This window comes from Rhodnius prolixus, unplaced genomic scaffold, assembly GCF_049639745.1.
Source record: "Rhodnius prolixus isolate KJV_2025 unplaced genomic scaffold, Rpr scaffold_6, whole genome shotgun sequence".
NCBI lineage: Eukaryota > Metazoa > Arthropoda > Insecta > Hemiptera > Reduviidae > Rhodnius > Rhodnius prolixus.
The window spans coordinates 16,467,863-16,483,704 of NW_027411634.1; the positions used below are offsets into that span (position 1 = coordinate 16,467,863).

Consider the following 15,842-nt stretch of genomic DNA (forward strand, 5'->3'; position numbering starts at 1 on the left):
TTTATTTTAGTGCCACACGGAGAAAGGGGACAATTATGCAGGAAACGAACTCTCTGCCAAATTCATGCAGGAAACACCTGAGGTAACCTCACCAACAGGAGGCCGAAATGATCAGTGGTGGATTAAACCACCTCCCAATACAAATAGAAGTCTTCCTACAGCTGCTTATCTTAAGGACCTAAGAGTACATAGGTTAGTATATTTTTTTGTATCCAGTACTATATTTTTCTCACTATTAAGGATTAAAAACGTTCCTGAAGAATAGATTTATGTTTGTGTATTCAGTTGGCAGAGTTGGGCACTGATTAAAAAATAAATAAATTCTAAATTTAATTGATTAAATTTTTTAATTGATTTTTATTTTTAATTTTAATCAGAATTTAATCGGCGAATTTAATCGTAATTTTAATCATATGACAATTATTTAATCAATTACCTAAATTTCAGATTTAATCGTTAATCAAACTAATTTAATCCTCCACTTTTATGGCTTTTCAACCAATGGTTCGAACCACGTTTTGGCGAGGCCCTTTTTCTAAGCGTCTTCAATAGATATTTTTCGGTTAATTTTTGTAGTCTCGGACTTCTTCACGAGTCACTAGACCAGTGGTTCTTAACCTTTTCATAGACGTGGAACACAATTATATGTATATATTTTTCTCGCAGAACACTAACATTAAATAATTTGAAATTCCGTATTTAGCAAGAACTTAAAATTAAATTCAAATTAAAAAAAAAGGAACAATTTTTTGTTTTCGTACCTTTCCTAAGTTTCTAAATTTCAATACATTTCAAATTGAAATTTCGCGGAACACTTGGACAATATTCGAGGAACACCGGTTAAGAACCACTGCTTTATATCTTCTACCTTTTTAGATCTGTGCACAAAATAACTATAGTTTATAATTGAGAAAAACAAAGTGTACAAGAGAAAAAAATTACATACGAATACGTAGTTCACGGTGGGAGATATAGAACGGCCATAATTTTACAGAATTTCATGACCCAAAAATTTTCAACCCTTTATATCTTCTACATTTATAGATCTGTGCACAAAATAACTATAGTTTATAATTGAGAAAAACAAAGTGTACAAGAGAACAAAATTCCGTACTAATACGTGGTTAACAGTGGGAGATAAAGAACGGCCATAATTTTACAGAATTTCATGACCCAAAAAATTTTCAACCCTTTATATCTTCTACCTTTTTAGATCTGTGCACAAAATAACTATAGTTTATAATTGAGAAAAACAAAGTGTACAAGAGAAAAAAAATTACATACGAATACGTAGTTCACAGTGGGAGATATAGAACGGCCATAATTTTACAGAATTTCATGACCCAAAAAACTTTCAACCCTTTATATCTTCTACCTTATTAGATCTGTGCACAAAATAACTATAGTTTATAATTGAGAAAAACAAAGTGTATAAGAGAAAAAAATTTCATACGAATACATGGTTCACGGTGGGAGATATAGAACGGCCATAATTTTACAGAATTTCATGACCCAAAAAATTTTCAACCCTTTATATCTTCTACCTTTTTAGATCTGTGCACAAAATAACTATAGTTTATAATTGAGAAAAACAAAGTGTACAAGAGAAAAAAATTACATACGAATACGTAGTTCACGGTGGGAGATATAGAACGGCCATAATTTTACAGAATTTCATGACCCAAAAAATTTTCAACCCTTTATATCTTCTACCTTTTTAGATCTGTGCACAAAATAACTATAGATTATAATTGAGAAAAACAAAGTGTATAAGAGAAAAAAATTTCATACGAATACATAGTTCACGGTGGGAGATATAGAACGGCCATAATTTTACAGAATTTCATGACCCAAAAAATTTTCAACCCTTTATATCTTCTACCTTTTTAGATCTGTGCACAAAATAACTATAGTTTATAATTGAGAAAAACAAAGTGTATAAGAGAAAAAAATTCCATACGAATACATGGTTCACGGTGGGAGATATAGAACGGCCATAATTTTACAGAATTTCATGACCCAAAAAATTTTCAACCCTTTATATCTCCTACCTTTTTAGATCTGTGCACAAAATAACTATAGTTTATAATTGAGAAAAACAAAGTGTACAAGAGAAAAATTACATACGAATACGTAGTTCACGGTGGGAGATATAGAACGGCCATAATTTTACAGAATTTCATGACCCAAAAATTTTCAACCCTTTATATCTTCTACATTTATAGATCTGTGCACAAAATAACTATAGTTTATAATTGAGAAAAACAAAGTGTACAAGAGAACAAAATTCCGTACTAATACGTGGTTCACAGTGGGAGATATAGAACGGCCATAATTTTACAGAATTTCATGACCCAAAAAATTTTCAACCCTTTATATCTTCTACCTTTTTAGATCTGTGCACAAAATAACTATAGTTTATAATTGAGAAAAACAAAGTGTACAAGAGAAAAAAATTACATACGAATACGTAGTTCACAGTGGGAGATATAGAACGGCCATAATTTTACAGAATTTCATGACCCAAAAAATTTTCAACCCTTTATATCTTCTACCTTTTTAGATCTGTGCACAAAATAACTATAGTTTATAATTGAGAAAAACAAAGTGTATAAGAGAAAAAAATTTCATACGAATACATGGTTCACGGTGGGAGATATAGAACGGCCATAATTTTACAGAATTTCATGACCCAAAAAATTTTCAACCCTTTATATCTTCTACCTTTTTAGATCTGTGCACAAAATAACTATAGTTTATAATTGAGAAAAACAAAGTGTACAAGAGAAAAAAATTACATACGAATACGTAGTTCACGGTGGGAGATATAGAACGGCCATAATTTTACAGAATTTCATGACCCAAAAAATTTTCAACCCTTTATATCTTCTACCTTTTTAGATCTGTGCACAAAATAACTATAGATTATAATTGAGAAAAACAAAGTGTATAAGAGAAAAAAATTTCATACGAATACATAGTTCACGGTGGGAGATATAGAACGGCCATAATTTTACAGAATTTCATGACCCAAAAAATATTCAACCCTTTATATCTTCTACCTTTTTAGATCTGTGCACAAAATAACTATAGTTTATAATTGAGAAAAACAAAGTGTACAAGAGAAAAAAATTACATACGAATACGTAGTTCACGGTGGGAGATATAGAACGGCCATAATTTTACAGAATTTCATGACCCAAAAATTTTCAACCCTTTATATCTTCTACATTTATAGATCTGTGCACAAAATAACTATAGTTTATAATTGAGAAAAACAAAGTGTACAAGAGAACAAAATTCCGTACTAATACGTGGTTCACAGTGGGAGATATAGAACGGCCATAATTTTACAGAATTTCATGACCCAAAAAATTTTCAACCCTTTATATCTTCTAACTTTTTAGATCTGTGCACAAAATAACTATAGTTTATAATTGAGAAAAACAAAGTGTACAAGAGAAAAAAATTACATACGAATACGTAGTTCACAGTGGGAGATATAGAACGGCCATAATTTTACAGAATTTCATGACCCAAAAAATTTTCAACCCTTTATATCTTCTACCTTTTTAGATCTGTGCACAAAATAACTATAGTTTATAATTGAGAAAAACAAAGTGTATAAGAGAAAAAAATTTCATACGAATACATGGTTCACGGTGAGAGATATAGAACGGCCATAATTTTACAGAATTTCATGACCCATAAAATTTTCAACCCTTTATATCTTCTACCTTTTTAGATCTGTGCACAAAATAACTATAGTTTATAATTGAGAAAAACAAAGTGTACAAGAGAAAAAAATTACATACGAATAAGTAGTTCACGGTGGGAGATATAGAACGGCCATAATTTTACAGAATTTCATGACCCAAAAAATTTTCAACCCTTTATATCTTCTACCTTTTTAGATCTGTGCACAAAATAACTATAGATTATAATTGAGAAAAACAAAGTGTATAAGAGAAAAAAATTTCATACGAATACATAGTTCACGGTGGGAGATATAGAACGGCCATAATTTTACAGAATTTCATGACCCAAAAAATATTCAACCCTTTATATCTTCTACCTTTTTAGATCTGTGCACAAAATAACTATAGTTTATAATTGAGAAAAACAAAGTGTATAAGAGAAAAAAATTCCATACGAATACATGGTTCACGGTGGGAGATATAGAACGGCCATAATTTTACAGAATTTCATGACCCAAAAAATTTTCAACCCTTTATATCTTCTACATTTATAGATCTGTGCACAAAATAACTATAGTTTATAATTGAGAAAAACAAAGTGTATAAGAGAACAAAATTCCATACGAATACATGGTTCACGGTGGGAGATATAGAACGGCCATAATTTTACAGAATTTCATGACCCAAAAAATTTTCAACCCTTTATATCTCCTACCTTTTTAGATCTGTGCACAAAATAACTATAGTTTATAATTGAGAAAAACAAAGTGTACAAGAGAACAAAATTCCATATCAATACGTAGTTCACAGTGGGAGATATAGAACGGCCATAATTTTACAGAATTTCATGACCCAAAAAATTTTCAACCATTTATATTTTCTACATTTTTAGATCTGTGCACAAAATAACTATCGTTTATAATCGAGAAAAACAAAGTGTACAAGAGAACAAAATTCCGTACCAATACGTGGTTCACAGTGGGAGATATAGAACGGCCATAATTATACAGAATTTCATGACCCAAAAAATTTTCAACCATTTATATTTTCTACATTTTTAGATCTGTGCACAAAATAACTATCGTTTATAATCGAGAAAAACAAAGTGTACAAGAGAACAAAATTCCGTACCAATACGTGGTTCACAGTGGGAGATATAGAACGGCCATAAGTTTACCGAATTTTATGACCCAAAAAATTTTCAACCCTTTATATCTTCTACCTTTTTAGATCTGTGCACAAAATAACTATAGTTTATAATTGTGAAAAACAAAGTGTACAAGAGAACAAAATTCCGTGCCAATACGTGGTTCACAGTGGGAGATATAGAACGGCCATAAGTTTACAGAATTTCATGACCCAAAAAATTTTCAACCCTTTATATCTTCTACCTTTTTAGATCTGTGCACAAAATAACTATAGTTTATAATTGAGAAAAACAAAGTGTACAAGAGAACAAAATTCCATATCAATACGTGGTTCACAGTGGGAGATATAGAACGGCCATAATTTTACAGAATTTCATGACCCAAAAAATTTTCAACCCTTTATATCTTCTACCTTTTTAGATCTGTGCACAAAATAACTATAGTTTATAATTGAGAAAAACAAAGTGTATAAGAGAACAAAATTCCGTACCAATACGTGGTTCACAGTGGGAGATATAGAACGGCCATAATTTTACAGTATTTCATGACCCAAAATATTTTCAACCTTTTATATCTTCTATATTTATATATTTTTGTGCACAAAATAACTATTGTTTATAATCGAGAAAAACAAAGTGTACAAGTGAACAAAATTCCGTACCAATACGTGGTTCACAGTGGGAGATATAGAACGGCCATAATTTTACAGAATTTCATGACCCAAAAAATTTTCAACCTTTTATATCTTCTACATTTATATATCTGTGCACAAAATAACTATAGTTTATAATTGAGAAAAACAAAGTGTACAAGAGAACAAAATTCCGTACTAATACGTGGTTCACAGTGGGAGATATAGAACGGCCATAATTTTACAGAATTTCATGACCCAATACATTTTCAACCTTTTATATCTCCTACCTTTTTAGATCTGTGCACAAAATAACTATAGTTTATAATTGAGAAAAATAAAGTGTACAAGAGAACAATATTCCATATCAATACGTGGTTCACAGTGGGAGATATAGAACGGCCATTATTTTACAGAATTTCATGACCCAAAAAATTTTCAACCCTTTATATCTTCTACCTTTTTAGATCTGTGCACAAAATAACTATAGTTTATAATTGAGAAAAACAAAGTGTATAAGAGAACAAAATTCCGTACCAATACGTGGTTCTCAGTGGGAGATATAGAACGGCCATAATTTTACAGAATTTCATGACCCAAAATATTTTCAACCCTTTATATCTGCTACCTTTTTAGATCTGTGCACAAATTAACTATAGTTTATAATTGAGAAAAACAAAGTGTATAAGAGACCAAAATTCCATATCAATACGTGGTTCACAGTGGGAGATATTGAACGGCCATAATTTTACAGAATTTCATGACCCACAAAATTTTCAATGGTTAAATCAGAATCGGACCAATGTATCTTTATTCCGCCTAGCTGGTGTCTCTTCTCTATCAATATTATCACCTTTCCCAAACTTGGTACCTTCATTCTACCAGTCTGGTGTCTCACCGGTACTATGATGGTGACTCTCAAGACTAATATAGGACCACCTTACACTCACATTTAACCATGTTTACCACTCACTAGACTTAGATAGGACCACCTTGCACTAACATTTTACCATGTTTGCGACTCACTAGACTTACATAGGGCTACCGTAGAAGCACCTTTAACGATGTTTACCACTCACTAGACTTACATACGGTCTACCGGAAAGTTCTGTCCGTTTTGGGGATAAAACAAAATACAAATTTTTCTTACCAATAAACTTTATTAAATAATGTAATTGCCATTATTATTAATGATATCTCGCCAGCGTGAGCGCAATTTATGTATTTCATTTTTGAAAAATGTTTTATTTTTTGATGCGAGAAATTGAACCAGTGCTTGTTTGATATCTGCTTCATTTTCAAATGTTTCGCCCTTCAACAAGTTTTGTCAGGACAAAAACAAGTGTGATAGTCGGAGGGTGCTATGTTTGGGGAATATGGTGGATGCGACAGAATTTTACAGCCTTGTTCTGCAATTTTTAGACGAGTCCCTAAAGCAGCATTTGGCCTGGCATTATCACGATGCAGTATGATGTTCTTCCTATTGAACATCGCCGGCCTCTTTTCTTGAACTGCTGTCTTCAAATTATGCATTTGCTAACAATACTTCTCCGAATTGAGCTTTTCGTTCGGTTTTAAAAGCTCATAATGTGTAGGTCCTCGAATTTCCCACAATATACACAACATTCTCTTATTCAGAGTGAAATTAGGTTTACAGGTGGAAGGGTTAGGTTTTCCGGGTTCACAATATGTCCTTTTCCTTACGATGTTTTCGTAGGTAATCTACTTTTCATCCCCAGTTATCATCCGTTCAAGAAGAGCTCGATTTTGACCTCGAACTACGGATTTAACCCCAATAGACTATTTTCAGAGGGGATATCTAAAAAATCAAGTGTACAGTAACCTTTATCCCTTGCCTTCAGTCGAAGATCTGGAACATCGAATAACTCTAGCCTGCCTAGATCTTGTTTGTTCCATTTGAAAGAAAACTTAGATGCTGTATCTGGGGAAATTGGGGTTTAAAAAGTTGGTCAATTACTGAAAAAAAAAATAGATTTGATTAAATACGTGTTTTCTATTTTTTGCAATTTCCCGCCATTTAAAAAAAAAGTGGGTGGAGCACATAACTCTGGTCCCCTTGTTCATAAGTCTATTGAGTTGCCAACATGGTTAAATGTGAGTGTTAGGTGGTCCTTAAGTCTAGTGAGTGGTAAACATGGTGAAATGTGAGTGTAAGGTGGTCCTATCTAAGTCTAGTGAGTGGTAAACATGGTTAAATGTGTGTGTAAGGTGGTCCTATCTATGTCTCTTGAGTCGCCAACTAGGTTAAATGTGAGTGTAAGGTGGTCCTATATTAGTCTTGAGAGTCACCAACATAGTACAGGTGAGACACCAGACTGGTAGAATGAAGGTGCCAAGTTTGGGAAAGGTGATAATATTGATAGAGAAGAGACACCAGCTAGGCGGAATAAAGATGCATTGGTCCGATTCTGGTTTAACCATTGGCAATGTTTGGTTTTAAAAATTTAATCACTTAAATTTTGATTAAATTAAAAAATTTAATCGTCCAAAGTGATTAAAACTTTTTTTTTTTTTTTAATCATTTATTTAGTTACAATCAACGCATTTTGCGTTATAAGCAACAATGATAACTATAAATAACAGAATAAAAGAGTGGAGAAGTTACCCAGCGGTAACACTCCAAAAAACAATTTACTTTCTACTGACTCTCTTCATCAGAGAGGAGATCGCGAGGCCACTGTCTTTTAAGACGTCTGGAAGTGTTGTCTGGAAATGTTCTGGAAGATAGATGTTGTACCAGTGGATTGTGATGTGTTTGTATGTTAAGATGGAAATTTCTGTAACGTGTTTTTGCAACTTGTGTGACGAAAGGAATGTTCAAGTCTGTGTGAATGGTGATGATTAAAACTAAATTTGGAATTTAATTCAATCAATTAAAATTCTGATTATTTAATTTTAATCTTAATTTTTAGTTATGATTAAAATTTTAATTGATTAAATTCCGATTAAATTAAAAGTGAATTTAATTTTAATTAACTAATTTTGGCCGATTAAATTTCGGTTTAATTCAATTGTTTTTTAATTGATTAAATTTTTGCCCAACTCTGTCAGTTGGTCTATGGGGGATGTGACACTGAACTGTATTTCATTTTAATTCTCGGTTGCACATTTTAATTAATGTTAACCAACAATTAACTCAGTCGACTCGGTGCAGATGTAGGACTGCATACGGCCCCCGCCGAGAAAGAAAGTGCCATCTAGTTTTCTTTCTTGTCCGCCAGCTTTTGTAGGATATGAAAAAGCCTACGAACAGATCCTGTAGGGTTCAATCAAATCATTCACGAGCCCTTTAGAGTCTTAGGTAGTCAGCAAAGTTGAGGGTTGGTGCTGTAAAAACACTGTTGGCCAAAGAAAAGCAAAACTTGTTAATCAGAGGTACCTTAAGAATTATACTGGATCTGTAGTGCGGACAGGGTACATAAGCCTACTCGCTCTGACAGATCTGACAGAAAGAATAGTCTACACGTGATTTGCTTTACTGAAGAAGAAGAAATCATCACGTCCTCTTGCAATGTTAAAGGCGAAATTCTACAACAGGGCGTCGGTATACAAACACAGATTGCAATACAACATTTTGAATCACTCATTCATTCCCTCTTTAATAATTTTTTATAAGATCCAGTAAACATATCAGGTTGTTTAAAAGTTTGTATTTGAACTATAATTTTTTCCATAAATTTCATTTTAATTATTAAGGTGATAAAAATTTATTACAGGCATTCGCTAACATATAGAGGTGCCATGTTAAACATCAACAGGTATAGATTGAGGGCTTCGTCATGTCCAGATATTTATAGGAATTCAATGACTACAATTGCCAAAGAAAAAGTTGAAGTATGTTCTAATTTGACTTATTAATTATTTTAAATTATATTTTAGTTTATTTCGATTAAAAATTAATTTGTGAAATATCTAGTATATTTTTATAGTTTTAAATGAAAAGTTTTTTTGGTAATAATTGACTTTGTCAAACTCTGCTGGATTTCCAATATTCGAATATTTGTTATTTTTATTAATTAATAAATTCTATTTGCAGTGGTATGCAGGGCTCTGGGAACTATGGTCAGACATGCTGGATCTCTCCTTCTTCACTAACGTTAGATTTCTGCTGTTTGCTATGTCCAACTTCCTTTTGTATACATGGTACGATGTCCCATATGTATACTTGACGGATAATGCAATAGAACGAGGTTTTTCAGAGACAGATGCTTCAATTTTGATTAGTGTTATTGGAATACTTAACATGCTTGGTGAAGTAAGCTATTTTTTATTTACTTTTTACTGAAATTGCAATTATCTAACAAGATTTAATATTTTCACAATAAGACACTAAAAATTGCATATTGTTGTTTACAAATAGCAATAAAATATTTCTTTTTCCATAGATAATACTCGGCTGGGCTGGTGACAAGGAATGGGTGAATGCCAATCTAGTATATGCGGGCTGTATGCTGCTATGTGGATGTGTTGTCTCTTTGGTACCATTAATCGACAATTATTGGGGCCTTTGTGTTGTAGCTGGTGCTTTTGGACTGTTCATTGCTGCCAATTATGCTCTCACGTCTATAATACTTGTAGAGCTTATTACTTTGGAAAGATTTACGAATGCTTACGGACTGTTACTTCTTGTACAAGGAGTAGCAAATCTCGTCGGACCACCTTTAGCTGGTATGATTAGTATAGTTTCGACATATAGATATTATTTTAATATTTATTACTGTTGAAGAAAATATTATGAATGGCTGGGTTTTTTTTCGTGCTTATCTCCATATTACTCGTACTAGGTTAGGGCATATTTACCATCTTTACTTTAAGCAGCAGAAGAAGATATAAATAGGAAAGAGAGTGTGCACAATTAATTATTTAATAATACTTAAAAATACATAAGTATAAATGTTTAATAACAGGGGCAAAAAAGTTTATTTGAATTAGTTCCCATTAATTGCTCAGTAACAACTTATTTTTAGCATAAATTTCATTTAATATGATAGAAATTAGGAATTTAATGAAGTCTGGAAATTTAAATAGAACAACAAAAGTAAAATAAAAAATTTGTTGCTAATAAATAACCTGAATAATTTTAAATTAAGGTTTCAAAATAAGGTATAAAATAAATTCTACCTCTTGTGTTTATCAAAGCTTTCATAGGTTGTAGTATCAATGTTTAAAGTTCTAAATATAATATGGAGAGATATTTTTCTACACTGCTCCAGGATGAAAATCTCTAGTTTCGAAGCGTTTCTAGTCTAGCTCTTTATATGCCTTGATAGCCCATCCTATAGATTTTCAGTGGGGTTTAAATTATACTACAAGCTGGGCTCCATAAACGTCGAAATGAACCTTTTCATTCAATTCTTCATGAATGTAGTCGAGCATTATCATGCATAAACAAAAATTCTTCGCCAACAAATGGAAGTTATTGGCCATTTTATGGGAAAGAATGACCTGTATGTAGGCAGTACCTGATATAGAGCTCTCTATAAAAATTAATGCTATCGCAAGTTTTCAAATCAATCCTAGTCAAAACCACGGTAGCCTCTTCTTTAAATTTGCTTCAGCTGAAGATCGTAGAGAATACGGATGGTAGAGGGTTTGGAGAAGATATGGTGAAAGATAAGCTGCAGCGGCGACCTTGCTTGTAAAAGGTGAAGCTTGGTGGTGCTGGAGTTTTGGTTTGGACTGTGAGTAATTTGGAGACTCCGACTTAATTGATTCTTTAGAGAGGTCTTTTAACAGCTGGGTATCTGCACAAAGGACATTCTTTCAGTGGCTGCTGTCCAATTTACAGATATCTACATAGAAGGAAACATGACAGAAAGTAGAAAGATATTACGGAATGACATAACCATCAGGTTATTTTAGATCTATTGTTAATATCATACAGCTAGCTAAATTTTCTGAGTCCCCTTACTGAAGGCGTAGAGTCGTGAAAGGAGATCCAATAACGATATTCTTGATGAAGTCTAGACATAGACGGTCGCCTGAATTATAGTTTCAACGCCTTAACTGAAATTAGATAGACTTCTTTTTTTTTAACAACTCATTCTCATTAAACTGCTTAAAGTGCTACATTCACAAGCGCAGAATTGTGGCCATTGTAGCAAAAATAAAATAATTTAAACATTGCTTAAATATTATTATGATTGGAGTACTACTATGAGCAATTACTTATTGAGTATTACTATGAAGGCATGAGCAAATGAGTAAATGTTTCATGACAAATTTTTGATGGCTTAAAATAAAAACAAAAATACATCCTTTGATTTCATTCCTTCAGTTCAATTAAATAGTTCGAAATTAAGAATAATAAAATAATGTAGAACAATTATAACTTAAATTAATTAGTAATATTTATTTTATTTTTTAATCTTTAAACATTGAAACTTCTCAGTAGATTTGCTTTTCTTTTACTTAAAAAAAAAAATCTTTGCTGGTATTTTGGAGTTAAAAAGAATAATTTATGTCTTGCAGGTTGGCTGTACGATATTTCTGGAAGGTACGACCTATCATTCTATCTTGCAGGGGTATTTATTGTAATATCTGGTCTTCTTCTCACTATTCATCCTTGTTTCAAAACATTCTGCAGTAAGGATGAGAAGTCAAAAAATGGCCCAGAACAAATTAGTAACAATGTTTAACTAGTCAAACAAATCGGAAGGAGTATTATTGTAATTTTTTGTTTGGAATTTACATGAAAAAAGAGTAAGCGACTCAAAAAGGTTGCCATTTTTTATAAAAAAGATTAATTTTTTGCTCAAATCTTGTTTCCTCAGATTTTTATTTTTTTTTAAATGTGAATGGTACCTGTGTTCACCAGCCAAATACGAGTAGCAATCACAGCGTGGTTTTAATCGTTTCGTGTCACTTTTTTGTTTTTTTAATTGTTTGGAAGAAAAGAAAAAAAAATTAAGTCATTTTGCAATAAAGCAATTGACAATAACGAACCAAAAGAAATTTTCCATTTTGGGAAGATTTTTCTCCTTAAAAAAAGTAATACTAAAGACATAAGTTTGAAGTAGATATTTTAGCGATTCCCATTAGTAATTTAACTTGTTCATTAGATATTTTCTTTTTTTACTTGGTAAATTAGATGTAAATTTTAATAATAAAAAATAATTACAATTATTGTAATTATCTGCCTAAAATCTAGTGGCATTTAAGGAGAAGAATAATGGAGGAGAAGAAGAACAAAAACTTTTTTTTTATATTAAAAGTAGTGGCTAGAAAGACCAAAATTAAATCATTAAATAATAATACTACATTTATTATAGTTGTACAAAATATTTAATAATGGCTTTGTTCAAAGTATCCTTTTTGTCAAATAAAGGAATAAAAAAAATAAAACCTTAGATCTGTGATAAAATAATAAAAAAAGAGAAAAATTAAAATAATTTACCATTTTGTTATAAAGAAAACAAAGGTTACTTTATTATTATTTTTTAATTTGTTTGTAACTTTTTGTAAATGTAAATTGTTTATAATGTGCATTTGTGATATAGAATATATATTATTAATATCCGTACATTTTTATTGTATTATTTTCATTTAAAAGTTTTAAACATAGAAAGAAAATAACATATTTTTTGTTATTGTTAAATTGATCTTAAGCAAAATATTTCAATTACCACTTCATATTTGGGCACTATTTGGCCCTTACGTTGAGTGACTCAAGTTTATAAGTACATTTTGTTAAGCAGTTTCAATTTTTCTTTTTAAAAAAAATTAGTATATGATACGTTCGTTTATTTGATTATGTCGGCTATAAATATCAGAATTAGTTTGGGTTTGCCGGAGGCTAACTAAAGATGGTGTTTTTAAAAATAAAAATGATTGCAAAATACAAATTTTGGATTTTGGAATAATGAATTTCTTCGGTACGTCAAACTAGTCACTAAGCCATTTTCCATAATCCCTAAGGCAGTAGATTTCTCTGTATATTCTAAGAAACTTCTTCCATTTATCATTAACTTATCAATTAACAAGATCTCTTTTCTTAAATGATTTACCCAAACTTCTGGGGTAAAAATGTAATACTCAGAGAAGAAGGAACTGTATTATCAGTATTTGCTTGAAAATATTTCATATCTATCTCTATCACAGAAATACTTCCAAAATAATTGGTGATAAGCGGTCGGACACTAAGAATACATCAGAGTAATTTTTGTTTTAATTCTATCAAACGGATGTAGTTATGTTGAAAGTATTAAGTGTGGTTTCACAACAGACGTTAGAGTTCAGGATGATTACTGCAGGAGAAGAGATTGAGTTGTCAAGATATTTGTAATCTTGAAATGTGGAAACTTTAGATCAATGAATTATAGTATCTTTATGTAGGATACTTTGAGATAAGAAAGGAGCGTTAATTGGTTTTTTTTTTTAAATGGATTTTAGAAATTGTGCGGTCCTAGCTGAAATCTACAGTTCATTTATCCAGACGATTAGTTTCTGTATGAAATTGTAAAGGTATAAATTTGAATGATAGTTTTTCTCTTAATTTTTAATAGTGTAGTTCGAAGAGTCTATGTTAAGGTATATTTTTTAAGCATTCACTTCACCCTTCCATGGTTGGTGCATTTTGCGATTTGACTTTCATCTTCCCTCAAATATAATTTCGATTTTCCGCTGAAATAATATTCAACCTTGGGCTCTCCAAAATAAAAAACACCTCACTTCCACAAACAAAGCATGACGGATCCGCCACTATCTCTATGTGATATAGGTCCAGTGTGGAGGCGGAAGCAGTTAAACCCCCATCCATCCTGAGCAGGTTAGACGGAATTCGTCCAACGTGATCAACGAGAGTTTGCCTTTTCAGCTTTGCGAACATCCAATTTTTTTTTCCTCCAAATGAAGACGTTAAGGGTTGAAGGTTTTTGAGGGTGTTAATGGCCAGTTGTTATTCTGTTTTATTCCATTCTGCTTATTAAGTTAGTTTTTTTAATTTATTTCATTTTGTACAAATCTTTTTTTAAATTAATGCATTGTACGGGCGTCGTAATTATAATATAACCAAAGTGATTGATGACAATGACATAGTTTAGTTCTTCCCAGAGATCTCCATACAGGGAAAAGAATGCCATTCCAAAAACCACTAATCAACTGATCTTTTGTCTGCAAACTTGATAAGGAAATTTTTTTTTTACATTATTGGTAAATATGTTGTTCCTTAAACCAGCTATATTCAATAATTCAAACAACTGTACAAATATAGAAATGCAAGAAGTCGCTATTAGACCTTAGATTTTAGAACATTTTACAGCCAATACACTTTCTAAAATTACTATAAAAAAACATTAATAGTATCTTATCGCAGGTTCTAATCATAACTTGCTGCCTGAAGTTCTTACGGTATGTTTAAAAAGCTTCAGAAACGCAGTCAACATGTTAAGGTTATATAAAAAAAAAGATATAACACTATCCATTTGCTCTAGGTGCTAGAAAAAAATCTGCCAGTTCTTATAAACTTGGGCCATTTGGAGTTAAGGTTTTTTCCATTATTTAAATATTTTGTTCTAAAAATAAAAGATAAGGTATAAATTGTAAAAATAAGGAAAAATAAATTTTATTATTAGGTTAGTTTAGGAAGTTTAAATAAATGAATCAGTTTCTGAAGACTGTAAATATATTGTCAAAAAAAAAAAAAATTATGCTGTGAATTAGATAAATATTTTATCTTCCAGTCTGTTTTTAAGAGGTTTATAAGTATTTCTTTAGATACTGGGTAGAAACATAATAGCTTTAATCTGAATAATAAAAAGAAGAAGAAGCACATTAAACAATAGTTTGTCAAAATAGAATTTGAAATTAAAAGTTTTTGTATAGAATTTTGCCCTCCAAATTTTTCTCTTTCTCTCTCTATAAAAAAATATCTCGTAGTTCCTCAGGATATTCCTATAATAATATTAGTGACATAAATAAGTTCATATTTTGTATTATAAATAATATGAAAGGCAAAGTTTGTTACCTTGATATATATATTTTCTTTTTTTCAATTTCGTGAGGCGTACCCATTTATAAGTTATTGTGTTCCATTGTCAATGAGAAAATAATTCGTTTTATTACTACAATTTTTGTTACATTAATAAATGTTTTTCCTGATTTTTGTTTCTTGTTTTTGTTTTTTTTTTTAATAAATACAGTATTACTGGTGATTTTTTTTTTTTTTTAAGATTAAGTTTAAAATCTCTACAACGAGACTTCCACCCAGATTTAAAAAAATTAATAATAATAGTTTTAACAGTTAAGTTGTTCCTAGACTTTTCTTTTCATCCATTTTCATGTGTATTATATATGTCTTGTCTTTGGAATCGGCGTTTAGTTACACAGCCACCATTGAAAAATATA

General features: G+C 31.0%; 1 protein-coding gene across 5 annotated transcripts in view; it reads left to right on the forward strand.

Annotated features, from left to right (window-relative positions):
- LOC141460914 (monocarboxylate transporter 14-like) overlaps positions 1–15,649 on the forward strand; it is a 107,205-nt gene extending 91,556 nt beyond the window's left edge. For all 5 annotated transcript variants that reach the window (XM_074141365.1, XM_074141364.1, XM_074141367.1 and 2 more), the window contains exons 4-8: positions 11–192; positions 9,215–9,332; positions 9,535–9,753; positions 9,884–10,166; positions 11,970–15,649. In XM_074141365.1, coding sequence (XP_073997466.1) covers positions 11–192; positions 9,215–9,332; positions 9,535–9,753; positions 9,884–10,166; positions 11,970–12,136 — 969 coding nt within the window. In that variant the 3' untranslated portion in view covers positions 12,137–15,649. The remainder of the gene's footprint in view (positions 1–10; positions 193–9,214; positions 9,333–9,534; positions 9,754–9,883; positions 10,167–11,969) is intronic.
- Positions 15,650–15,842: the final 193 nt, after the last annotated feature.